Source organism: Aphelocoma coerulescens (assembly GCF_041296385.1).
Source record: "Aphelocoma coerulescens isolate FSJ_1873_10779 chromosome Z unlocalized genomic scaffold, UR_Acoe_1.0 ChrZ, whole genome shotgun sequence".
In the NCBI taxonomy this organism is placed as follows: domain Eukaryota; kingdom Metazoa; phylum Chordata; class Aves; order Passeriformes; family Corvidae; genus Aphelocoma; species Aphelocoma coerulescens.
In genome coordinates this window covers 55,847,325-55,875,272 of record NW_027184085.1, presented here as the reverse complement: position 1 = coordinate 55,875,272, position 27,948 = coordinate 55,847,325, and the positions used below count along the sequence as shown (strand labels likewise).

The window sequence follows — 27,948 nt, the reverse complement described above, 5'->3', positions numbered from 1 at the left end:
CTGTACAAGTACAGCTGCCTCTACAGCTGGCAGTCAGAATTCCATTTCATTTCCTGTAGGGTTGCTGGTTGCCTTAATGATTTCATTACACTACACTACACCATTCATAGCCATCCTCTGACTTGTGCACCTATTCTTCTCCTGTTGCATTTTTCAAATGAGCTCACATCTTGTGTTACAAGTTCATAGCTTTCTGTACACTGCCTTCCACCTCAGCTACTAAGTTTTATCTTATTTTGTCTTTCATTAGTAAGGAATGTGCTTGCTTAGTATTAGTATTTCACATGTTGCCCAGAAACGAATGTGAAGCTAAGCACTGTGATAATTCATTAAGCTGTAAAAATGTTTTGAACTTTTTCTACTTCTGTGCCAACTAGTCAGTTACTTAGAATACCCCTTCTAAATTAGAAGAAGACCTTTTGCAGACTGCCACAGTCAGCAGATCAACATAGTTTAAGAAAAAGATATACTCTTCTTTATCTCTGCATAATTCTTGATGAATTGGGTAAGTTATCTAAAGGATTAATATGTTGCATGGAAAAGCCCATCCTATTGGTAACTTACCAAGACCAGTGTGAGGCCAGGCTTACATCAAATGCTTTAAATCTTCAGGACCAAGAGCAGCACAGATAGTCCAGTCCTGACAACCAAGAGTGACTCCAAGACTGAAAGGAAAAAACGTGCCTCAAATCAGGTAAGGCAGAGATTCTCCTTGTTTGCTTACATATAGTAAGAGTAAACACATAACTACCATGAGAGGGCTTTTGTTTAGCAGCACTATAGTTCATGGTTGTAAAAAGGACAGAGGTTACTTTTTCATCAGCATGTTAGAGTCTGGGTGAAGCACAATATAGAGTTAATAGGCACATAGAAAAAAATGAGGATTTCTTGTAGAGCAAGTGGGCAAAATGGGAAGGTGTGCGGAGGACAGGAAGTGGAGCAGGTCACTTGACAGTTGTCAGACTGTCTAATAAAGTGTGTGTGTTTTGGGTGTGGGGCTTTTTGTTTTTCAGCTGAAGGCAAACGCACACTTTCATAAGCTGTTTCTAGATGTTCCTGTTGATGAGCCACTGAAACAAAGTAAGTATTAATCCCTGTGTTGTTGTTGGCTGTGGATCCTAAATAATGTTGTTACCCAACAAATGTGATGTACAAGAGGAACTACCTAAATTTTAAAAACCTTTAACTCCAGTTGCTTAGAGCTATTGGGCCTTGATCCACATGCGGTGGGCATCTTATTGTTACCTTGGAAAACTTAAATCTCTTCATGTTTGGTATATTTGGAAATTGTAGCCCAATTTGCCATTCCTGGAGAGCAGCCTGATGCAATATTTTTTGGTACTGAATCTTCCTTACTAAAGGTACTACTTGAGACAGCATTGGTCAAGTGATTAGCTTGAGTTTTTGCTGTTGGTGATGTCTGAATATTTGAAAACACTAATAGGAAAAGGAATATTTAAATGTTTAAATATTTTACGGTTATCTGTGGTACTTATAACAAGGAATTCTACATAGACATGTATAGCAAATGTTTCTTGAAAGGAATACGGGGAACGTGGTTCATGAGTGAGAAATGGTTTGCTCAATGTCTGTGAAGTAAAAACATATGACTTTACATGTGTTGTACCTCTTTTGAACATCTAATTTAGACAACAGCCATAGAGCTAGGAGTTTAAAGATAAAACCTCATGTTAAACTCTTTACATTTACATAATACAGTTACCTAAAAGTTAATAAAAAGTTTATAGGAAGCTAGGTTGTGTTCTCTCAGAAAACATTTTTGACCTTCAGAGGCCAGTTGCATGTTACTATTAATTTTATTCATTTCAGTTGTTGTCCTTCAAATATTTTGAGTCTAAACTTAGACCCATGACATCTTCTGAGCTTGTCAGTATTAGTTAAACTTACTGAAAATTTCAAGATTTGCCGATGTTAATCAAAAGGTATAAACCTAAACATATCGTGGCTTTGAAAAAAAAAAACAAAACCAGAAGCCAAATTGGCTTGGCTTGGCTTGTAATTACATTAAAGACTATAGAATATCTATTTGTTTCAGGCTTTACCTGTGCTCTGCAGAAAGAAATTCTGTACCAAGGAAAGTTATTCCTTTCTGAAAACTGGATTTGCTTCCATTCCAAGGTTTTTGGTAAAGACACTAAGGTTAGTAAAATCTTTATGTACAGAACAGTACAGTTTGTTGGTTACCAGAAGTTCAAATTATTGTACCAGTCTAGAATACTAATACTTCTAAGTTTTATCTAATACAGTCACTATTCATAAGTGATGTTTGAAATTCACTCTAAACTGAGCACTATTGTCATTACTAGAGATTGAATCTCTTGCTTAAGGACTTCGTGCCTGAAAGAAACAGATGAAAGGAAAGGATCTGACAGGCAACAGTGAGGGCATTGTCAAATCCATGTAGCATAACCTTCAAAAATGTTTCTCTTGGAGTAAGTACTTAAAAGAGGAGGAGGAGGAGCAGGAGGAATGAAGGCTGAAAAGTATTAAGGACTCAAAGACTATAGTTAGGGAACTGGAGAGAAGGATCAAGCATATTAAGGCAGTTAAAGAGGAAGAACTAAAACTGGCTTCTGCCTTGAGTAGCAAAGCTCTCTGAAGGATTCTTCTAGCAGTCCCATTTTACATAAACAGAGCACAGGATAAGAAAAAAGTTGACAAGGTTTTTACTTGTGAGCCTAGTATGCAGATCAGAAATGAGATGTGAGCTGCTGGGAATATCATAAATTAGTCTTTTTTGGCGACCCACCTAAAGCTTAGCACCCCTGTGGTGAATGATATACATAAAGAAAAAACACAAACTTTGCAAAAAGATTTGGATCTGTTGATTTGGAGCTTTTGAAGTGCACTTTGTTTACATAAACTCTGCTTTGTTTTTGGCCTCTTTTGGGGAAACAGATCGATTTGCTTCAAGGATTTCTTTGGCTTCTTTCTTTCAGGTACATCCTTGAACAAGGTTCCTGGTTAGATTCAGTGAATTGAATGCTGAAATCAGTTTAGGGGTTGAGATTATCTCATATCTTTGCGGTCAACTGTTTTGATGGAATACCATCTGTTTTTAAAGGGCTTTTTATGAGGTGTAATAGGTTTAAAGAATGCTTAAAATTATTAACAGCACGTTGTCCATGGTGACCTTATGGGTTATTATATTTCGCCACTTGGCCCAAGATGGTTGGTGATTTCTAGTTAATGGATTCTATTAGTCATAGACAGTACATTAATGTGGATGGTGTATATGTTGGTGAAAGCTGTGTGACACAAAAGAAAAAAACAACTGGTTGAATACCATCATTCAATATTAGTAACAGCGATCTTGGCAATTATTAATATTGAAGCTGCTGTACTAGCCATCTTCTCCAGTCACCATGAACAAATGTAACTACTTCAAACTGTGGAACAGCTTTCTAATGCCAACTAGGCTAAATGTATACAAGAATATGGTAGAACTTTACTGAGTAGAAAAATCTGGAAAAAAAGATGCAGAATGATGATGATGTAGTACTAGGAAATTACCTTTGTCAAAATAGTTATAAATGCAGGAGTATATACATACTTATGTGTATGCTGAAAAGTGAAAACATTTTACAAAATAGGGTAGAATAAACACTGTAAATGTGATTCTAGCAATATTGCAAATTATTTGGTTCCGGGTCTTATTTTCAAAAAACATTGTGGGGAACATTAAGAGTGAAGGGGATAGTGCTTATCATTTATTTGTAGCTTTGTTCAGCTTTTAGGAATACCATCAAGAAAAAAGCTGGAAAATCAGGGATACGGCGAAAAATTATGTAGTGGGAGGGGAAGGAGGAAATCAAGCTGGACAGGAAGAGGAACATTCTTAGCAGTCATTCTTAGCACTGACAAAGCTTCCAAAGCTTGTATTGCTTAGAACTTGTAAAACAATTTAAGCTTAAGGATAAAGTGTTTTATTGAGTGAAACAGCAGATCTACACATTCCAGTGTAGAATTCTACCTGCAGATATTTTTTTTTACTGAAAGCTTTCATGCAGTGAACAGATATGCAATTCAGGATTTTTGAGTATGCAGTAAAGACACTGTGTATATTTGGAAATAAAAGATTGCTCCTAGAGGATTGAATAGGCATTGAAAGACATCACTTTCTTTCCAGGTGGCACGAATTTGGCTATATATTTTGGCCTTGGGTCTTTCTTGGATTTAGACATTATTTTACCCTTTTAAATTTCTTTCTAAGTTGCCTGCAGGTAAACCTTTTATTCCGAAGTAATTAATATTCCAGATAGAAGTAGTTGTGATCAAATAGTGATTCCACCCTTTCAATCTGATGCTGTGGGAACAGAGCAATAAGCAAGTGCTTAATCCCACTGAAGGATACTTTAGTTTTGATTACACTCATGTTATTCATCAAAACTACACACAGTAGAATGCCACTAGCATCTCTGATTTAAAGTTCTTTGAGGTGAATTGTGAACTGAACCAACTAGAAAAATTGGAACCAACTAGAAAAAGCTGCTTTTTTGTAGCTTGTAGCAGGATTTCTGTTCAAACAGTATTTGGCAGACTTGCAACCAGACTGTTATACAGAAAGATTTTTTTTTTTTTTTTTTTTTTTTTTTTTTACCTGGAACAGTTTTTCATTTAATGATTTCATGTTACTGTCCTGAACAAAAGTTAACAAGAAACTACACAGAATAAGTTCATTCTCCTCCAATGACATGTTTTAATTCAGATTGCTAACTGAACAGTTTATGGATACTTTCAAACTTGCTTCCAGATTTCTCAGGTAGTTGCGACAGCCTATGCCAAAGGTATTTTTAATAGGATCTGTTTCTTAATCATGTATATCCAGGATTATTATATTTGCCTAACTCGCTAAACCTCTAGGCTTTTCAACTGACTGTCTACAGCCAGGGTTTTTTTCCTCTGTAACATGGGGTTTACAGGAAGAGCCCGTGCAGAATATCTGAAGTGAAATACTCTAAAACTTAGCAGATGTTAAGGTAATGGGGTTGGATGTAAACACAAAGCAGGAAGAAAAATTGAGAACTTTTCAATGCAAATGTAGACTGCCTGGTTGGCACACGCAGGAATCAGTTGAAGTCAGCAGGTATGTCAGTATTGAGTCTTTCAACATTGCTGAAGGACGAGCTGTTTACTCACCTGCTTGTTGCAGGTCTGTAAGTGGTGAGAAGACTTTTATGTTCATGATTCAAAAAGCTTGTCTTGTTTGATGTGTTCTGAAATATTTGGTTTCTAAACAAAGAAGCATAACTGTAAGATTGGTCTGTTTTTCTGATCTACACTGCACTAAGAATGTCGTCTTGTGAGAGCCAGAAGGGATCAGGAAAGGAGGACACAAACAAAAGAGTGGATTAGCTTTTTATAAAAGCAGAAGTAAAAGTAGTTAGGTATGGTTTCAGATTATTACAATTTCTTATGTCACATGAGATAATGGTGATCAGAAGTGTAGTGGAGACATCTTTAAAAGGTGAGTGTTGAAGGTCTGGCTTATCTCAGTAGGTGGGCTGGCCCCTCAGGAGAGAGCATGATGCAGATTTGTACGTGAGTATTGGGATTTGAACGTTACGTTGATCTTGTTTCAGATTAGTATACCTGTGCTGTCAGTGACGCTTCTGAAGAAAACCAAAACTGCCCTTCTTGTGCCAAATGCTCTGATCATAGCAACAGTGACAGATAGGGTAAGTACTGTTAGAGGACAATGGTACTTCTGTGAGAAAATAAAAAACAGAATCTGTTTGCCACCTGCTCTCTGTAGTCTTTCATTCCCTTTTTTTGCAAAATTTCATAGCACCAGGGGCACTGAAAAAGCTGGGTCAGGAGGTACATGCACAGAGGGTTACCTGCTTTGTTGGCATCTCTGTCAGTGTTCTTCCATTTGCTTGTATCTCTTACCTGACCAGCCATACCTTAAGACACACAAAAACCTATTGCTTGCAGTGATACTCAGGAATAGAATTGCATCAATCAGTAGGAAATGTGATTATCGTATGAGCAGCTTCAGAAATAACCCGTTTTCATTGCAGGAGTATTTTGTGGGTGCAGGAGACCATACATAAGAGCAAGTTTGAGGTTTTGTTTGTTTGGGTTTTTTTTCAAGGGGTTGGTAAAACATAGCATGAAAAGTATTTTTAAAAGAAAGAGCAGATCTGGATTATGCTCTTGTTCCTGCATCCGAATATAGTAACTTTTGTGCCTATTCTGTGTTTGTGTGATTAACCTCAAGTTGTAGGCTTAGAAGGACCGCAGGTTTTTCCTGCCAAAGTTCTTGAAAATAGTTACTTGATCAGCAAAATCACCTGTCAGTTTTATTTAGATAAAAGGAAGCTTGTGCTGTATGTCTTTTTGTCAATTGTGGAACTTTTGTTTTCTAGTACATGTTTGTCTCACTACTCTCCAGAGATACCACCTACAAGCTATTAAAATCTATCTGTAGACATCTTGAGGTAAGTACTAGTGGCAGTGAAGATGGTATGTAGCTTTGTGTTCATTATTGCTGCTATCCTGCTGTGAAATGCTAGGTACTTTCTGCTTGTGTTCCTTGTTAACAGTGGTGCTTTTTTTCAGGATGCAAGCATGGGCAACAGTCCAAATCCCTCTTCTGCAGAAAGCAGCTTCAGGGCTGATCGCCCTAGAACTCTGCCCCTGGTAAATGTTTTAGAAGTTTGTTGTTTTGTTGCATGGCATCTTTCATTGTAAGTGCTATTTCTAGTGCTTGAAGAAAGGAAACTGAAGGAAATCATGACATCTGTTTCTAAAATTTCCATGAATTTTTAACACTAGAAAACAGTAGGAATAGTTTGCATAATTATCTGGTGACATACAGTTTATATACGTGCATACACTTTGGATTTATTCAAGGTCTGTATGTTCTTCAGGTCTCTGTCTAGCAGCCAGGTTTCACTGTACTGACGTAAAGTTGCTTTGTCCTCTGCCATGAGCAGTTTTTGAAGTGTTTCTAGTAGCAAACCTTCCTCTGTAAGCCAGTTCACTGATCTGAAAGAGCTGTGAAGCCACATGTGATGACCAGAGTCTATTAGTGCTTGTCCTGGATTCACAATTTGTCTGACTTAACAGTCTTTCTTACAGACAAGGCAGAGGATGAAGCTTGAATTCTGGTGATCTTATGGAGCTTATTTTTTAACTTGATCTCAGCATCTTGATATCAGAGATTGGTCCTGGTTGAACAGTTCTAATGCTTTGATATTTGGTTCAAATTCTAGAGGAAGGTCAGAGGAAATTAGATTGTCTAGATTTAGAACAGGGCTGAGCCTTTTTGTGAATCATTCTCCCCATCAGGATTTCAATGAAGATTATTCTGATCTGGATGGAATAGTGCAGCAGCGAAGACAAGAGATGGAAGAGTCCAGCAGCACAGGCTCACAGACACCAGAGCTGGAATGCTTCCAAGGTGAGCGGGATCATGGAGCCCCAAGAGAAAGAAAAGGGACTAGCTCCATTTTGCTTCTGTATCCCCTTCTGATGCAGAAACTAGATTCTCTGCAGTCCTGGAGAACTACGTGGATTTTGAGGTCTTCCTCAAGGCCCCAGTACCTACATATCTGTTACTATATCCTTCTGCAATCCAGATTCAGGCAATGACTTGGTCATCAGCAGATCGAAATCGTCGCTACTGGTTCCAGTTGCCTAGGAGAGATAGAATGTAGGAGCTGTTTGTGCTTTAAAACACAAAGGAGAACAAACAATCAAAACCTATTCTAAAGTAGTTCAAGTCACAGTGTAACTTCTGTTCTATACAAATAACATTCTGTACCATGGTGGCTTTTGGTCATCAAGAAGATTATTTTTGACATGCATTTTTGTGGGGGTTTTTTAAGCACTCATTTTATATTTGCAGCTGTTAAGACACTTGAAGATACTGTCCAAAGTTGTTCTTTCTTTACAATGCTGTTTGTAATCTATTGTCTCAAGTTCTTCACCTAATTAGCAGCTATTCTGATTGAAACTCACTACATATAACTTCATGAGTACAGGAATACTTGTTTTATGTAGCTCATGCTGAATGTCATTATGAAAACTTAGAGTATTCTGTTGTTAATCTTAAGATACTAATATGTTGTTATGCTGCTAGTACTCTGGGTTCCATCTTGACTATAATTTATATAAGAAACTGTTGAAAGAAACTGTCATTTTTTATAGCAGTTTTCTGTCATTTTATTTTTGATTAACTCTCCTTTTTGCTCTGTGTCTTCTTGTTTTCAGCAGGATGATTTGGGGCTATTTTCTTTCGTTGGTATTTGATATTTACTGTGCTTCTATCTTTAATTGTGGTGCCGTAGCATGCCACAGAAGTGCTTCTGAATAATGATAACTTGCTGTCTTACTTTCTGATGGCTTGTAACTACTTCAAACCATTCCATTTTCTTTTTCCACAAATGAAAACCAATATCCAGGTAAAGAACCATCCTAGGAAAAGGAATTGAAGGCAGGGGTGGAGGGTAGCACGTCTATCACTCATGGTTGTTTCTTGTGTATCATTAGAGCAAGTCCAGGGTAAGCAAGTAGAGCATAAAACTGAACGTGATTAGATTTTTCTGTCCCTTTTCTTTCAATATTCCATTGGCATTTTTAAAGAAAGTCAGAAAAGGGAGTTGTAATGTCCTTTTTAAAGTAACAATGCACTATCTCCATTTGATGTTGCTGTTAAAGTAATTTGGAATCATTACTCCAGCAAACTCAGGCCTTTTGAGAGACAACTTTTGTGACTTTAATCTTCTGCCTGGAAATTCAATAGTAGCCTTCAACATCTTCATGGGTTGCCATCTTTCAAAAGCTCTGGAAATATAAATGCAACATACATCTACTTTCAATCCAGGTGCTTCTTTTTATTTTGTGTTGATGTGGAATTAGTATGTAAACTGTTTCAAGGATACTAAACCAACTGCTGCTTTTTACCCAAAAGTACAGAAGTGCACCTTTTAAAATTCTCCAAGTCTATTTCTTGACAAACATAAGCTATCAACAATTTCCTTTGACTTCATATTTGAACTTTATTAAAAATCTTTCTTTTGATAGATTATCATGTTGTTGAAACAGAGACTCACTTGAAAGTTTCCAAGCCTGAGGCCAAGTCTGTTCGTTCAGATGCACATAGTAAATGTGGGCCTGATGGAAAAGCTCGAAACAGTCCTCGAAATGGTAAGAAATCAAGGGCAGATCTTCAGCTGGAATAACTTGAGATACATTTGCATAATTATGTCAGTTCGCATAATTTGGGAGATCTCTTTCTTGTTTATCCCCCTGTTTGCATTTTCTGTTACATACTTCAAAGCACTGTTTATATTCTGTGGTCTGCTCTGGTCAAAGTAAGACTTGGTTCTTTCCCTTGCAGGCCATTCTGAAGCCTTCAGGTTCCTCCACAGAGTGAAGTCCCAGAAGCTCTTCACTCTGAGCCATGTACTTGTGTTTTATGCAGTTCTGTAAGTTTGCAATAACAAGATTGTCAAAAACTAGGGGTTTCTTATGTTTATGTGATCAATATAATGTAAGCATGATTGATATAATCTAAGCTTTACTTGGAAAAAGGAAATTATTGGGAATTGTGGCCTTTACACTCTCCAGAAGTGTGTATATACATACATACATACATATATATGTATATGTATGTACATATATGTATATAAGCCTGTTAGGGCAGGTTTACTTAACAGGCCATTTACTTTTAAAAACAAAGGGTCTTTTGATTCAGAAAATGTTAAAAGTGTTTAAATACTTGCACGTTCCTTTTGCATGTCACCTAGCAAACACATACTCAAGTCTGAGATTTTCATAACTGTCTGAATGCTACTGATGGTATTCCTGAAATGTTTCTAAGAATTATGCCTTTATTATTGAACATGTACAAGTAACAATGTAAATGGCTTTTAACAATAAATTTGTCAGGTACTGCTAAAATTTCCTTTACTGATATTCTTTATTCTTCTCTCTTACAGTGTTTGTGTTTTAATACTTTCTACGTTCTACATGAGATATAAAATCAGTGTCCTGGAGGAACGCCTTATGTCCATGACAGCCTTTGATTCACATATTAAAGAGTAAGATAAACCCTGTAAAATGTTGGAGACTTAAAATCTTTTTCCAGAGTAATGATTCCATGAAAAAGGTGTAACTTCTGTCTTCAGTCTTAGTGTAACTTGATTAGTATGTAATTAGAAACATACTTCGTACTCTGAGCTAATACATCTGTCTTGCTTATATAAAGCTTTGTGTTGTCTATATACCATTTAGAAATTAATATCCTGTCTTTGTAAAATAAAAAACCCCACACCACAAAACCAAACCAAAACAAAATCCAAACACAGCAAGGGACAGGTGTTTGTCTATTTGAAGAGGAAATAGGGAAAGGGACTATAGATACATAAATAATTCCTTTCTGTGACTAGAGTCATGGCTGTCAGCTGCCTCTGTAGTTAGTTTTTTTGTTTCTTTGGATATTGTTTTTTGTCTCCACGTTGCACAGATAGAAAATATGCAAACATTAAATGGAGAGGCAGTGCAAGGTATGTATATTTTCCACAGCAGTTTGCCTCTATAAGTTGTATTGGCTCCCTGCACTTGTATTAGGAGGGAAGGAAGTTAAACTGGATACTGCTGAGAATACTAATCAGTTTATTGAGCATTAGATTTTTGCATTAACTCTTCTCCCCTTCTTATAATAGATTTTTTCCTGTGCTGCGCTGAAAAATATGGCTTCAAAAGTCATTTGTAAACTCAGTGCAAAACTTGCAGCCACATGCAGCATGAGTGGAAATGCTGACAGCTGGAGAAGCACCACATGAAAAAGAGAGGGGATAAAAAAAGATCAAGGCAGAGCTGACTTGGGCATGGTGGAACTGTTTGCAAAGTGGTTCAAATTCAGCAAGCTCTTACATAAGTGTGCTTTTTCATTCAGCTTTCTTTGATTACCCATCCATGACAGAACAGGTCACTCTGACATTGCACTTGTGGTCATATCAAACAATGACTGTGCTGCTTATGATACAACTTGTCTCAGCTGTCATCTGTGGAAAGCAGTAGGACTTACATGCATGTGTCAGAATACAGAGCTAGGTTCTTCATAAAAAAGGGATAGTAAGGAAATGGTGCTCTATCTATGCACACTTGCATTTGTCTTTTACCAGAAATAGAAGAAGTGGGGTAAACCTGCTTTCACATAGTAGGCAATGTCAAAAGCCTTTTTCTCACCTCTGGCATATTTTTATTAGTGGGATGCTGTGTCACTCTTCAGAAACACTAACACAAGAAAGTCGTTTCTGTTGCTCTGAGCCCAAATAGTACAAGATACAGGAAGGAAGACCTAATGTGCACTTCTGCAGTGTCTAGGGCTTGGGCTTTCTGATTTCTTTCCAAGTCACAGGATGTGGAACTTATGGAACTTTTCAGCAGAAATCGCTATAAATTCAAACTTTTGGAGAAAGAGATCACGTAAAAAATGTAGTCAAGAAGTGACATAGCACTTTCTTTTCTGTAAACAAGTACAGGTTACAATTTTGCCACTCTGTTGCCATGTACATGTGTATTCAGTTCTGTTTTCCTGTTCTTTTGACTCTGTCACACTTATTTTTTCATTCTATTTGACAGACATCAAGTGCACCAAGATTTGGGATCTCATCTGCAAATTAATGCTGATGCCGTTTGCAATGAGTTAACTGCTAATCTTAGAAAATTGGAAAAGGTAACATCTATGATAGAATGCAAACGCTGATAGACCAATCAGGTTCTTGCTTTGTTTCTATGATCTTTCACTTGAAAAGTGTCGAGTTACCCTCAGATGTGATACCAAAAGGTGGCATGTTTTCCTAGACAAAGGACTAATTTTTGGACTACAAATTAACCCAAGTACAAACACCGGTATGTGTAAAAGTTTTGCTTTGAACTGAGGCTTATAACCAGGAAAAGTATCCCTGAAGCAGACACTTCATGGGTGATTATTGCATTATGTAAGGAGCTCAACTTTTTTTTTCCTTTCTTTTAATCCATCTGGGCTAAGGATTTTGAACTTAACCGTTCTTGGTATTTGATGAATTTTTCTGTTTGCGGCTTTTGTTGGAGTTTCGGGTTTTTGATTTTAAAAAATGTTGTTTGCTTTCATATGTAGTCAGCTTCTTCACACAAAGTGGCTGGAATCTGCCTGTTTTACTTCAGTAACATAAATGCTGCTGCACCAGTTGTGTAATTCGCTATACCTGACCCTTGATTTTTACCATTCTCTGATTGCAAAGCTAAATGTATTTGGTAACTTAAATTGGAAACTATGCAAAACGATTGGGTGTGCAGACCTTATTTCCTTATTTAGTGTTTTTCCCCTTTCTAAAATACTTTACCAGAGGCTCCACCTCTCTCATGGCTGGGGCTCACCTGTGCCCTGCAATGGGTCCTCTGGATGCTGCTGGAATGGCTGTGTCCAGCACAGGGCAGCCCCTGGTCCTGGCCACAGCTGCTGCCCCTGCACACCTCGCCCCACCTACCCCCAAACCTTGACAAATGCACCCAGTACAGGTTGGTGAAATGTTGTGTGTTGGAAACACGTACACAGGCCAAGCATGACAACAGCACTAGTGAAACAAAAGTTACTTGAATTCCTATGTGCTTAAGTCATATGGGCTATTTTTGCCTCTCTTTCTAAAACTGAGTCTGTGCCAAGGTCTTTCAACACCTTTTTTCCCCCAAAACCAAGTTTCTCAAAGAGCATAAAGCTAAGAGTATATAATATCACTGTTTACACGTGTGGCATAGGTTTTAGGAATACTGCCAAAAAGGGGTATCTTCCCCTAAAAAAGGGTTTCTTCCCCCACATCTTCACCCTCTTGGCTATGGAAATCTAGAGTAATGCTGGCTTAACCCCTCTGTATTTTCTGGTTAATAATAGTGTGAATACAAGGGGTAAATGCTTACCAGATGGTTACCAGATACAATCTTCAGCCAAATTAGGTCATTTTAGAGGTTACTGCTTCCTGGCTGTCTGGGACAGGCTGGCAAGATGGTTCATGGGAGACCTCATTTCAGTGGGAAGCCAGCCAGCCCTTTGCAGCAAGGCTAGGCACTGTCCCACTCCCTTATATAGCCTCTGCTTGGAGACAGTAATAGACAGCTGGATGGTTAGATCATTCAGCTGTTCCCAGAGAAGTGACCTTCTATCCTGAATTAGAGTCTTAAGTGGTGTGCTTTCTTCGTTTAGTGTCTACAGGATTGGAGCTTTAAAGACTTACCTTTATCTGACAAACATTCAAGCAATGAAGTGCTGTGCGTACAAGCTAAATCAGTATTGCCTGTAGCTGCACATTGCCACATCCTGTTTGAATCTAGATGAGCAGTGCCTAGAAATCTAATAGCTTTTTGTTCTCTGAGCAAAGTTACTGCAGTTGCTTGACAGTTTCATATGCCTTAGTGAAAAGTGCTGGTAACTGGCTGCAGCAGCAAAGGTAGCATAAAAGTTCTGGTATAACTTGTCATCTCTCCCCTTACTTCCCCTGTGACCACAGCACTGTAAATGGGAGCACTGAGATAATCTAGATTAAAAACTGTAAATTATTCTCCAGTTAAAAAAATGTTTAGTACACAAATACGTTGCAATGATTTTTTCCATGTGACCTTGTGATTTTTACCAAGTTCTCCTTCATACTTGGAGCCAAGGAACTACCATGGTTTAGCAAAATTCTGCTAATTTGGCTTTTAATTGTATTTAGCAGCTTGTTAAAATGCACCACATCTATCAAAGGATAAAGCATTAAATTGTGTGAGGGAAAATGTGGCCTAATATTACTCATTCCCTTACACTAACTTAGCAGGCTAGAAGGAAATTCCTGGGTTAAGTTACTCTCATAAAATTAGCTGCTTCTTACTGTTTCCCTTTCCTCAAAATGCCCCTCTTGAGAAAGGTGTGCATCTGGGATAGAAATCATGAGGTAGGACTAAAAAGTGGTATCCTTGAACAGGAAGTGCAATAGCTTCTCAAATTAAAGCCTGAAAGTAACTGTGACTAAACCTGTAACCAGGGCTGGCAAGTTACTAAGATGCTGAGGTATTGAGAACGTGTGTCTGGGGATGTGACCCACTATACTGTATTACTCTAGATTTTAAGGACAAGGAGACAAAAACTGGGTAAATAGGCTGTGTAAAAATAGGCTGTTCAAATTATTCTCAAGGATGCAACTGACTGACATTGCTTTCATTGTAACTAAAGGAAGGTAATCCACAATCAATTCACTAAATCTGGTAAATGGGACATGTCTGCTGATGGTTAGAAGACTATTTTGCTGTGCACACATCATGGCTGAAGCTGTTACAAAACTATTTGAGTTATCCTCTTTAGCGATAGAGCTGTGGAAGTTTGAGGCTTTTACTGGATTTTGATCAAGGTGAAAATAATTCAGTTTCTTGTCCCATTCCTTCTGCTCTAATTTTTTATTTCTGTCTTATTTTCATACTACTGATGGAGGAGACAGTCTATAGGAGAAAGTTTCAGGGGCTACTCATCATATTAAACTTAGATGTCCTGCTGGTTGATTGTCTAGGTGTTCCATTTGATGGACTTGATGATTACACTTATTATAAGGGAAGCATTTAACAGGAATACCATTGGTATGAAAAGGTGTGACAGAATTAACATGCACACAGAGTATATTGAAGAGTATGCCTTGATTTTATTTTTTATTTAAAATGCAGTGTAACACTTCTTGCCTCCCAACTCTTTCCCTCTCTTTTTCTAAGATACAGAACAACTTACAAAAACTACTTGAAGATGGTGAATGAAACATCAATGTTCTTGGACTGCTTCAGACCTCATTCTTCTGTCTTGACAAACTGTTCCAAAGGAGCTCTGCTGGCCAGAGTTCAAGCTTCTTTATTTTCAGTCCAAGCCAAGCTTAAACTACTGTAAAGTTCATGTCATCATGCAAAAAAGTCAGTTTATTCCTCAGCACGTATCTATATGTTTTGGAAACATATATGGTTTGATCTACATGTATCTATATGTTTTAAAAATGTGGGGATTTTTCTTTCTCTATTGTGTGTGAGTTAATGGATTTTATAGCTTGCTCAATTCTAGATTTGCTTACACCAGTGCAAACCTGGTGCATATCCTTTTACCTCAATATTTACTTTATGCCTATTGTCATACAAATGTAAATGTGAAGAATGTCTGTCATGATTCATGTACTGAAGTGTTGTGTGAATGAGCAGGTATCTGTTTTAGCTATGGTTATGGATTGGTGCTGTGCTCTTCATTTTTACTTCTCTGCACCCTGACATCCCAAAGATCAGAAAACAGACACCTCTGTGTTTGGGTATGCAATCATGAATGCTTGAGATCTGCTTGGTTCTCCAGTGCTGTAAAAAGGCTCAATTCCACTTTATGTGACACTGTTATCACCACTGAGGGTAAGGTCTGTTTCTACTGGGCGTTCAGGTTCCATTGAAGTCAAGCCTGAAATCTCTATGGACTTGCCAACTTACAATCAAGTTGCTTATGAATAGCAATATGGGTGTGACACACCTGCACAACTTAGAAAAACTGCTCATTTTCTGTCCACTCATATGGTCTCTGTCCTTTAAGTTAATCAATGTGAAGACCTCAGTGAGCTTTCCTTGGAGTTGTGTGAGGTTTTGGCTGGCTGAGCAAGTGCAATTTGTAGTCTAGTTAATGGAAATCTAGTCTTGGTATGTGACTCCAGGGATTGGGTATTTCCACATAATGAGAACTGGCAAATTAATGGTGCAGCAATAACGTCAGTAGAGTGAATGAAAAAGTGGACACCTGCTTTGTAATATCACATACTGGTTTTTTTCCAGAGTGCCTAAGATGGGGATTTTTAGCTTTCTGATTCACCAAGCAGGCTCATTAGTTTTTAAAAAGCAATATTAGAATAATAGCAACTAGTATCTGTAAAGTAACAGTATTGTTTATAATATGCTATGCATTTTATAACCATTTCTGTGAAATGTACCTACTTTGTTTAAATAAAATTTTTTTAAAACAAGAGACTCAATACGCTCAGTTTTGGTCAAATGTGATATTCATGAGGCTTATACCTCAACAGTACAAAGTTTGTGCAAAACCTATCACCAAACACAAGGGGTTGGGAACTGCATCCTGCTGCAGTCCTTCCTCTTACTTGGTTGTGTGTGACTTCTTCCCAGACCTCAAGGACAACAGTACAAACAAATTTGGCCCCCAGAGTCTTGAGGACATGTTAATAGTTTTCTCAAGTTCCCCAAGTTTCTCAAGTTTCCTCCTTGGAGGATATTGGATGAGTATTAGAATGTTGAGGCAGTTTAGAGAGCCCTGTGGGCTCTACCGTGCCTGCCTGGCTCAAGATTCCACCTGAGCACAGTATGTAAGAAATATGTGAGATTTGACTGTTCTCCCTATTGAAGTCTCTGCCTTTGCTGTCTCAGCTCTCATGACTTTATTGGAAAACTCAGTTTCACAAGGAAACAGTTTAAATAAGTTACTTTTAAAATTATTTTTCCTTTGTTTTCCCTTCTTTCTTCTACAGTTGTACGGCTTATGTAATGTTTTGGATTCTCACCTCATCCCCTACCTTCTCTTCTTCCCTCCCTTTAATTCTGCATCAGAAGTCTCTAGTTCTGTGGTTGCAAAATTGATGCCATGAGTCACTTCTGTCAAAGGAACTACAAGAAAACTTGGTTATATCCAGCAGCTGAACTGAGTTAGCCTTTTACATTACATCAAGTCTGTGCTTTGCTATGGAAGAACAAGGAGAGAGATAATATTTGATATGTGCCTTAAGTAAATCAGGCAGGCTAAGCCCTTATCATTAGCAATATAGGAACAAAATAATTACTGGAGGGAATGAGCAGTCAGAGATGGCTGTGTGCCCTTTAGCCTGCTGCAGCAGCCTGCCAAGGGCGGCGGGTCCGGCCAAAGGTGTAACAGTGTCCTTCCAATGCCAGAAAGTGAACTACGCTCCAGAGAAGGGACTGGCTTGTGACACAGCAGCCACCTGAGCGCACTGGTGCAATTCAGTGTGACCTCTTCCCTGCCCCTCAGGTGCTACCCTCACTTCCCCTTTTCCTAGAGGAAGGAAGATGTCTCGAGGATGTCACACTGTTCAGGTGTGTAGTGGGCAGTGTGTAGTATTGAGGTACTTTGGGCAGTGCTGCAAGGCCCCGTGTGGACAAAGCTTAGAAGTGAGTGGAGTGATTTAAATCCTGTGATTCAGGCTTGCAACTGGAGAGGGGGGTTTGCCCCAGCCATGCTTGGGAGGGAAGTACCAGCAGCAGGGATAAGCAAGGAAAAGCTGCTTCCCTCAAGGCTGGGAGTCTGTTAAAGAGCAAGGAGACTTCTCCCCGCATCTGTGGTAGGTAGTGCATACAAAGGCTACAAGGAGGGGGTTTGCCTTTTGGCAAAAATGCAAGTTTACAGATATAGGAGGGAAAGATGTGTGACTTTAGGGAAGTCAGAAATGCACACAGAATTCTTAGCACACACTCTTAGTAACATTCATAATTTGCTGCATAGGCTGCATGGAAGTCTGCTTTAAAAAGCATATTTTAAAATTTCTTGTGTGTTTGTTTTTCCAGTTTTGTCCACCTGTTGTCCTTCACGGCATAGAGGCTAGAAAAACACCTGAGTTCTACCAGCCTTGCAGGACCTAGTAGTAGTGCCAGGTGCTGGGAAGATGCTTTCAGTTTGCAGGTGAAAGGCAAGAGGGGCACCTCACTTGTGTTTTCTCTAGTTGCAGTATGTGAAAAAAGTAATGAGGGTTTGTTGAAGCAGTTTTCTGTCAAGGTACCACGTCTGTGGTACTGCTGGTGTGAAGGATGCAACTAGCACTCTAGGCAGGAAGTACGATCTGCTGAAAGCCTCCCTCTCAGCGGAACATCAAAGGCAGTAACTCCCAGTATCACTTGCAGGAAAGACAAAGTTTTGTATGTGTTTTTGTCTGAGCATGTCTGAATTTAAAACTTTTAACTGTTGTCACGTGAACCTTTGTGCAGGTGTGTGGTAATGCTTTCTGCTTCCTGCTACACCTGCACCTTCATTTCCATGTTTCCACCTCATAGTCAGTTGACAAATGCTAAAGAAATCTCCAAGTTGGTGTTATCCAGGCCTTTGCAGGCTATTGCTCAGCTGGTTCAGCTGCAACTGCTAGTGAGTGAGGTGTTATTCCCAAATATGTAGGGGTTTTTGCATTTACAGAGCAGGTGTGACATGCAGTAATGATCAGAAAAAGCTGGCTATTTATAGAGAAAACTGAGCAAACAGTTACACTGAGCAAACAGTTCCTTTTGTGTTCAGTGCATGTGTGTATGCTTCTATAAACAGCAGAGGAATAATGTCATTTGAAAGGATTTTACCAGCACCTGCTTTTCAGTTTGCCTGGTGAGACTATCTGAGTCTGACAGGCAAATTTGCTCAAGAGGGAAAATTGACTCATCTCATTTGACACTTCTAGGTTTATGGTTTGAACCCAGTGGAGTGTTCTGCTAAACATGGTTCCATGTAATGAAACTTTATAAAAGGGGTGAGTTTTTTGCTTTCTTGGGTTTTAAAGTCGGTGTAATATCATTTTATGAATGTAGAGCCTCATAATATCCTGTTGTTCACTGAATAGCCACAACAAAATATATGTCAGTACATTTCATTAATTGTCTCTGGAGTTACTCCCTGTTTATCACAAACCATCCTGGATTTTAACAGAGAATCAGTCAAATGTGAACAATAAAACAATGTATAATCTACACTAACGGCACAGCACTTGGGAGTGTTTATTCCCTGAGCTTCATGGAATGTTATGATGCCTATCACTATTCCTGTCCAAAATACAGGCATTTCACTTATACAGTTGTTGTTTCAGACTTTCTGTTTTTCTTTGTGTTGACACCTACTGACCCTCAAGTTTCCATTCAGTCAAGCTGGCCAGTGAGACTGTACCTACTCTTGAATTAAATCTCAAATTATTTGGGTGACAGGGCCTAGATGTAGTGTTTGTAAGATCTTGACTACACCTGATATAATACCTTCAAAAGGGATAATCCCAAGAAGGAACTGATTAGAAGTGTGCTCTGAGAGGATACGAGCGGTGTTAGTATGATAATCAGAAGGTTTTGTCTTTCTCCCATACCTAGTTTCATATCTGTTACAATTTACAAAGAAGGGGTCAGGATGCAGCATCTTAGCAAGCAGACTTTGAGCAGGAATTCAAAGTATGTCAGCAAAGCCTTTCCCAAGACTGTGTTACATGTACAAAATGTACAAGAATATTCCAGCTATCCCCTACTGAAGTTACAAATGCTTTGCTTGAATCACTTTACCTATTTCCCTCACAATGGGCAGTATTTGAGCCAAAAAGTCCACCCTGAGTGGGATGTCTGTTCACTAAGTAAACATCTGTGTTAAAAAATTTGGAAATTAGTTCCTGAAGAGAGTTGCCATAAAAATGATTGCCCTCCATATACATTTCATACTGACTAGGCTCACACTAGCTGCCAGCCTCAGTGCATTCAGTCTAGATAGCTCTTCCCTCTGATTGTTTTTTTAACTTTTGTCCATTGTGTGTAGAGCTTCTGCCAATGTATTTTACTGTCCAGTGACCTCCTTATCTATCCTTATCGCTGGTTTCTGTAGTGAAAACTGTTTAAAAGTTCATTATGCTCTTAAATTTGAAAAGGTACCTTTCCCTGGCTTTACATAAACAGCAAGTTCAAGTCATGATGATGTAGTAGCCTCATCCTGTTCTGGAGGTGTGACATTTTACAAGAAGCTTCATAACAAGGATTTGATAGTCTTTGGCAATGCAGGTAGTTTGGATTGTACAATAAAGGCCTCTTCAGCTGCTGTTCTCACTTAATGGTATTGATAAGGTAATTTTCCACTGACCAGGCATTTTAGCAGTGCTTAGCAGGAGATTAAAGGAAAATCATTCCGCTGTGCTGTCAAGTACAAAATTAAAAGTCAGCTCTTCATGCTATCTACAGATAGATGGATAAAGGCTCCCTCCAAGAAGAAAAGGTAATGAGTAACTTAAATATAACCTTACATGCTGGATCTGGCATGCAGGGCAAAAAATAGCTCTGAATTCTTCCGGCACTTAGAGCCTGTTATCGTGGCAATGTGCACACGTGGCCTCATTCCAGAGCAAGGGCAAGGTGGGAAGAAAGTCAGCTTGTACTAACAGCTCTTTCCACAACGTATGTAACGAACCACAAACCTCTCACAAATGAATCATGAAACATAAATGCCTTGACACTGGCTTATGATACTTGCAGGAAGAGATGTCCTTTTCCCAAAAACTGTTTGCAGTGATGCCACTGACAGCACACATGAAGAAAACAATAAAATCTATGTTAGCTGACTTGGAAATGGTCACACTTCTAAAGACTCTGCTCAATAGTGATGGCTATAATGAAGAATGCTGTGCAAAAGACCAAGTTCTTGATTGTGTGGACACATCTTCCACACTTCCAAATCTCTTCATACATTTCTGATTCTGCAATCACTCTGTGACCATCGCAGTAACTGCTACCACAAAAATAGTTTGTGGGTTGGGGTCTAATTGAAATAAGAAAGCACAAGGTTTTTGTTAGGTTTAGGACTAAGGAAATGAGACTGCTTGTAGCTGAATATTGACAGCTCCAGTATTTAGCTACTCCCTCCTTCTGCTTATAGACTGTCCTCTGCCTCCATTTCCCATCTTGTTCTACCAGAGGTAGCCTGGATCCAACAGCTGATATTCTAAATAGTAACCCATCCAAAACCAGTTAATTTTCCACCAGATGTGGATAAGAGTCTGTAAAAGAGCCCAGTATCAAATGCAGGCATGTTGAGCAATGCTTGAAATAATGCTTCAGGAGCTTTGCTGACATTACTCCTTTTTTCCTCTGTTGTTTCTGTAATTGTATTCTATGTAAAGTGAAGCAACACTGGAAACTGCAAGAATATTCTAAGCCAAGTTTTCTGCTCACCTGCCCTGTACCTCTGTGCTTCCCCAGGGAGCCATGGGTACAGGCTATGGACCAGATCTGTCAGCAGCAGTAAATCAGGCTTCTACACAACTCCAGTGTCTTTCCTGAGATTAAAAATTAATTTAAAGAAATCAGTGCTGCCTGATCCTTAAGGTTTTAGTCCTTCATCTGCCTGAGTCACTTCAGATACAGGCACATGGCCATCCCCTCTGCCATTAAGCACTTAAGTGAAGCCAACTGTGACAGTTGCCCCACCTTCCAGCAGCTGCTTTCCTTAAAGTATTACTGCCACTGTACCATCACCACCTTCCTGGTCATGTGCTGCTGCTTCCCCTCTGTACCAGTGCCCCTGTGGTGCAGTATCCCTAATTTTCTTCTGGGAAAATCAGCTGGGGTTACTTTGTGCAAAGTCCAAATTGCAAAGGTGTGTTGCATCACCTTTGCTGCGTCAGCTTTGCTAAACAGATTAGAGCATCTGAGTCATCAGTTTGGTGGAGGAACATGGAACTGGAAATGATGGGAGTCTGGGGTAATAACACATTCACATCTTATGGGTAGAGGTGGAAAATGCTGCTTTAAATGTCTATTTCCCTTTTAGCAGCACTTTCCTATCTTTAAGGCCAAGGTTGGATAGGACCATCGTACACATCCTTAGACATAAAAGAAGACAGTTACAAGTACGTTTTGTTAGATTCCCTGTCCTGGCTCAGAGAAAACTTACCCAATCAGGCTGACAAATGCTTTAGGACAGCAACTGATGCAGACTTCTTGGTGGGCCACAGAGAGAACAGCATTGTCTCAGAGGCCAGCATATATCCTGTATGGGAAACAGCAGGATGAGGCAACAGTTTAACCAAGATCCTGCTCAGCCTCTGATTGCAGGCACAAGCCAGAATCTTACTTTGTAATGCTCTGACCATATCTGTGTAAAGGAACTCTCTTCCTATTGAAATGTGTCACCAGACTGCGTGGCTGTGGAACAATAATAATTCCTCTGGAAATTTTGTAGACAGGAGCAGACCTCTCTCAGCCCAAGATGCTCATAGATTGCTCTCACTCAGCAGTCAGAATATGCTGCAGTTAAGCCACCACATTTGTGGTTCATGCAGTGTGAGGCCTTTATTTGGTACTCTGACCCTTGGCAGTCAGCCCTGCTGATGAGAAACTGGGAGGGTACCCCAGCTGGGTGGGTGTAGGCTTCCACAGGGGGGCAGGAAGGGCAGCAGGAAAGCACAGACAGCTTTTTCTCTTGGATGAGTAGAACAGCAGAAAAGCATATTGGAGAAAAATAGAGATTCCAAAATACGAATATCTTGTCCCAGTTTCAAAAAAACCCCAAAGAAACAAGCTAAGACTCTGAGGAATTACAAGCTTCTCACTTAATTAGGAAATTTGTGATGTGAAGAACTCAAAAAAGAATTGTGCAACGTATTCTTCAAATTCACTGTTTCCCATAGGAATAATACAACATGGAATAACACAGGCTAAGTACAAGGAAGGGTTAGCCTTTCTGTGAACTTTCAGTATTTGTTGTTCATAAAGAAGGCAGTGAAAAGCCGGAAGAGAAAATGATACGATCAGCATGCAAGCCAGAGTACTTAGACAAACAATGGCTGACATAAATCTCACAGAGATTTGAAATGCATGGTCTGCAATATCAGAGATGATTTTTAAAAACACAGAACAAAGAGACTGGTGTGGCGTTTTGGCTAGGGGCTTTTTTTCACAAAACATGCTTCATGACATTGGGGCAATTTTTACAGCAAAGAAAACATTAAGAGGAACACTACCATCAAAACAAGAATGTTTCTTCTGTTCTGAGGTGCCTTCCTTTGTGTTGTTGGTGGGTTTTTTCCTTAATCACAATAGATAGTTGTGACAGCCTGTTAGATTCATGCTCCAGTCAATGAATTCTGAACAGATTTGGAGGTTTGGGGTGATACTGCACCCTAGTGAATATGTCTATCTATGCCTCATCTGCCATAAATGCAACTTACGTGTTAGCTTAAACTACACCTGGCTCCTTTACCTGTATTTTCCTCATGCACTAATCCTCTTATCCTTTTATATATTCAAAACCATCCTCTTTCAATTTATCCTATTTTGTGCACTCTGCTCCACCTCCCACTTGCAACAGTCTGACCTTCTGCAGCATTCCCAGTGTAATATCCAGCTGTTAAAATCCTGGTACTGGGTCCTATCTATCTACAATCCTGCCTGTGCCTTTCACATTGGTTTCCCCATCATCAGCATCTCATCATCTTTTCTGGTGATTTTGAATTCCTCATTTTCACTTGCAAGACCCCTTCATTTTCTGCAGCCAGCAACAGGTTGCTGCCTTCCAACACATTCTCGAGCAAAACTAAGGTGCTTTTCAGACTTTGCAGGGAGTCACTTAAGCTTTAAGTTGGCAGAGGAAAAAAAAATAAATCAGTAACACAGCTAACCAAAAAATATGGGAAGAAAACAAGCAGGCAGAACAGAGTCACAGCAGCCAGTGTTGGTTAAGCCAAACTAAAGTCCTCACACTGTTTTTTTAACCTACAAGGATTTACTACAACAACAAAGCTTCGGAGGATAGTTCGACTTACACTGTTTCATGAAACATCACCATAACCTTTTTCTGCTATTTGTTCTGCTTTAAACCAAGACCATAAATCAACTGCTGTCTAGGTCAAACTGAGAAGAGAAATGTGGCAAAGAGCCCCCATCTCTCAAACACACAATCATGAACAAATACAGTTTTAAGTGAATACCGTCACATAGGAACTAGAAAGAGGTTTATGTTCTGGGATTCTACAGAAATCCTGCACATTTCTTGTGGTAAGTGTATTAATAAAAATATCAGCAATTGTGGTAAAAAATGTAGTTAAACAAAATACAACTCAAAGAAGAGGTATGTGCTACACTTTTGAGATATGTTTCTAGTACAGCTGCCACATTGGACTGAGCTTGTATTATAGGTCAGTCTAAATCACAGGCCAGTGAATGAGTGGCCTCAAAATCCACAGAAGACAGGAGACAATAATCACTTAGCAAGTTTGTGGATTAACTAAAAATCCTTAGAAGCAAGAGAGCTTATATCAATCTCCCATTTTTAAACTCGCACACTGTCATTTCATTACCTCTGTAACACTTTGCTCAATAAGCGAGCAGGTGATGTTAACTTCACTATCACAGCTCAGGAGGGTTGGGACGCCTGTAAGGAGAGTGTCAGGGAGGCATGAAACACAATTGCCACCTACTGCCAGCTTTCCAGACTTTAATGTATTGAAAGGATGTGCCTTCCTCTGAAATTCAGAGATCTGACTTGAGCTGTTTTTTCCTCATAAGTCCACCTTGAAATCAGGCTGCAGGAAAAGAGGTATAATGCCAGAGCACAGCAACATACTGGGTAAAGTATGTATTAAACCATTTGTTCTTCCTGGCTGAAACACTATTATTTTTAACCTTTGGCTTTTGGAGTTAATGTTTTATATAACAATTGCACTAATCAACTGAGGCTTTTGCAGAATAGAGTGTATTTAATTACTAGCTCAGAGGCAGCAGTCCCAGATGTACTGGAACATAAAAAACATTCAGACAAAGAGGTCTGTGTTCTACACAGCTGGCTAGCAAATGCAAAGGCTGCCCTTGGGCAGGCTTTAGCCTGACCAACAGCGACACCGGGAGGAACACACAGGTTCTTAAAAAGGCTTTGCTATGCTCTGCTGAGTAAGTCCCTGTCCCAAAATGCACATGCATTTTCCTATTATTTGGAGGAAAGTAATAAGCTGTATGGAAAATCAGTGCTAATAATTTAGCAGAAATGAAAGACTGCTAACCAGTGCTTACCTTTGTACCAGCTATCCATAGGGCAACCATGTTTAAAATGTGAGAAAATACACTTCTCACTGCAAGCAGCACTTCAGTGGCAGCAGATGTTTGCACACTGAAAACTAATGGACTGATTGCACTCAAACACCAAGCATGTACCACATGACAGCACGGCTTGCTGATTAAGGAATACCAAAGAGAAGACACTAAAAAAAATCCTTACAAAGACACTGTTTTTACTCAAGGATTTGATTCTATGTGATTAAGTCATTTTACCCCTATAATAAAAGCCTTAAAATATTTTTCTGCTTCCACCTAGGAAAATAAGAGGATACACTTGTGCAGTACATGACCAACACCTTAGTGCAGGACAAAATAGGCAGTGATTCACCAGAAAATAGAGGCATAGAAGTCTTCTGTAATTTACGCTTTTCCAAATAGCTACGAATGAAATTAATGCAGAGACACAAATGGATTAGTACACCTAATGAGACTTGAATGCAGCACCTGTACAGATGATTTTTCATACAGAAACATAGCTGCCACAAATTAAGACTTCTGGCATCTGTGTTCTTTTAACTCATCCAGCAACAACACAAACAGATTAACGGAAACACAAGAAAAGAATGTGATATAACATGAATGGGCTGGTGTGTTACTGCTGAAATAAAATGGGGAATGCTTTCCCAGTTGTTTTAAATTCAGCACTGTGGGATCACTTTTTGCAAAATTCCAAGCTGAGACCTACTACTGACAAGTAGTATTCTTAGTTCCCGAAAATCGTCAACTCTGCAAGGAGAAGCTGTGATAGGACACAATAAGATAGAAGAGAGGCAGCCTGCAGCTCACATTCTCACAATTCATTAAAAAAAGCAATTTCTCTGTTTATCAGCAAAAATATTAGGAGAATTTTTATTTTTCTTCAGGTAATAATATGGCAAAAAGAAAGGAAGTTACTTGCAAGACTATTCCCATCAAGGTCATTTCACAGTAAGCAATACTGTGCTAACAAATGAATTATTGATCACGTGTCATTTAACACTTGTTATTCACTGGTGTTACACACTCAGGGGTAATTAAGTTTATGCAACAGTGGAAGACGCTGATAGAATTTGTATTAAAACTGCAAGTTCCATTATGTTGCACATACCAGTAGCTCCAAACACATTTTATGAATTCTCAAAATTGGTTTCCTTGGGTGACATAACTGACTGACAGCTAATGCAGTTTACAATCTCCTGAGTGGACTTTCCAAATTAAAGCAGAAATTGAGAAGTTGGGTGCTTACCGTATCTTTAAACCTCCTTAGTTTAATACTTCATCATAATCATAACTACTTACAGGGACCTAAGTCCTTGCCAGAACGTATTATAATCTGTAGCAGTCCTGAAAAATCACTCTTCTCAGAGCCACTTTACTGGAAGTCACTCAGCAAGCCAGTTCTGGTAGGATTGTTCAGCACCACATGTAAGGAATTCAAAGCTGTCCAGAAAGAGAAGCAACATTTTGATTACCTGCTCTGATGCCACACTAGCAGTCCAGTGACAATGCAGATAACAGATCTTTGGAATAGTAATTCCTATACTCAGCACAAGTGGGGCTGAATTTGTAACCTACTTACAGAGAGCCCACTCTCTGCCTACATAATGTGGATCTAACCCACTTATTCGTAACACACAGAGGTAGTGACAAGTACTTCACGCTGAGTTCTCTGTAAGGCTACCCAAAAGTTTCTGTTGAAGAAGAAATTATGTATCAAGACGTCAAGTTAACCTTCAACTGTTTAGCATGTTTGCTATGCAGTCACCTCTTCATCACATTTGTGTGTTTATTTCATTCATACTGGTTTTCAGATAATGATTTGAAGACCAAACAACACTCACCATACCAGTTTTGTTCCATTCACGAGCTGACTTCCAGAATCTAAAGCCAGATGGTAGAATCAACCTTATTCCTGTAAATTAAACTGGACTTGTGAAATTATTTTACCCTAAAAGAGTACTTTACCCTACAAAGAGCTTCTATTTTCAACAAAAACAGATGTGACATGAGGCTATCCAAAAACTATAGTAAGCAGCAAGAAAAGAGAATTCTTGAACTTATTTTGCCATTGTTAAGAGTTTCATAGTAACATGCAGTGCCACAGAACAGCATTAAAGAGTATTTTCTATAAACTGGTGCTATTTGCTGAACAATTAAATTTGGAAATTGAATTGTTTCTTTGCTCTATCTGCTAGTGATTATCTGCCTGCTTAGGGTATGTCAGTTCATTCTGTGTGCTAACATACAACACTCTGTAATGAAATGGCCAAACACAAAGAACTAGAGGAGAGAATACACCTGGCAGTGAGAGATTCAGTAGGAAAAGCTTTGCAAGCCTAATGTATGATCTACAGAACGTGACACCCAAAATACCTTCTATAACACAGATGTAAAATTCTAAACACTATGCATTGTAAAATTACAAACAAGGCCAAAAGGAGACCAACTAGCAGTGCGGTATGGTGGACTTTCAACCCAGTTTGTATGGCATTGCTATTAAAACATCAACAAAATAAATCAATAGTCAAGTCAGACTCTTAGAATCTTAGCCCATAGTGAACAGTTCTGCCATCTTCAGAGATTGATTCTTCACTGAGAAGAAAAGAAATCCCCAACACCAATACATTAAGAACCTCAGAAGTTCCTTTGTGAAAAGCTAAAATCAGTCTAGTAGCATGGTGTTTCTTCTCATCCTGTGTCCTGAGCAAGGCTCCTAAATGAGCCGTTGTTGCCTGTAGTCTCCAGTGCCAAAAGAAATTCCCATTTGAGGTGAAATGCAAGCAAACAATGTGCCTTTTCCCTGGAAAAGTATTTCCTCTGACTGCATCTCCAGTTCTCATTTCTAGCCAGTTTGGTTGTAGGGTATCACAAGAGCTGTGACAACCTGAATTGGCTGTAATCCCTTCAAGTGTTAAAAGGCGATTCCAAGACACTATAGTAAACCTCTATCTCCCAACATGTGTGGTCAAAGTCTCCTTTCTGAAGGAGAGACAGGAAAACTAAAGTAGTGCTTTTAGTCCAATGATTCTTCTCCCAACTAGCAGTTCAGTGTGTGAAAATGGGCAATCCACTGAATGTTCCTGCTCAAAAACAGTGAATAAAATAAATGAGAAGCCCAAGATA

At 39.0% G+C, this 27,948-nt stretch overlaps 1 protein-coding gene across 5 annotated transcripts in view; it reads left to right on the top strand.

Moving 5' to 3' along the window:
* GRAMD2B (GRAM domain containing 2B) overlaps positions 1–16,016 on the top strand; it is a 49,503-nt gene extending 33,487 nt beyond the window's left edge. For 4 of the 5 annotated variants that reach the window (XM_069000972.1, XM_069000975.1, XM_069000976.1 and 1 more), the window contains exons 3-14: positions 613–694; positions 1,014–1,080; positions 2,057–2,160; positions 5,604–5,699; positions 6,393–6,464; positions 6,586–6,666; positions 7,318–7,429; positions 9,055–9,177; positions 9,371–9,458; positions 9,972–10,073; positions 11,620–11,713; positions 14,749–16,016. In XM_069000972.1, coding sequence (XP_068857073.1) covers positions 613–694; positions 1,014–1,080; positions 2,057–2,160; positions 5,604–5,699; positions 6,393–6,464; positions 6,586–6,666; positions 7,318–7,429; positions 9,055–9,177; positions 9,371–9,458; positions 9,972–10,073; positions 11,620–11,713; positions 14,749–14,790 — 1,063 coding nt within the window. In that variant the 3' untranslated portion in view covers positions 14,791–16,016. The remainder of the gene's footprint in view (positions 1–612; positions 695–1,013; positions 1,081–2,056; positions 2,161–5,603; positions 5,700–6,392; positions 6,465–6,585; positions 6,667–7,317; positions 7,430–9,054; positions 9,178–9,370; positions 9,459–9,971; positions 10,074–11,619; positions 11,714–14,748) is intronic. The other variant, XM_069000973.1, reaches the window with a different exon arrangement.
* The last annotated feature ends 11,932 nt before the right edge of the window (positions 16,017–27,948 follow it).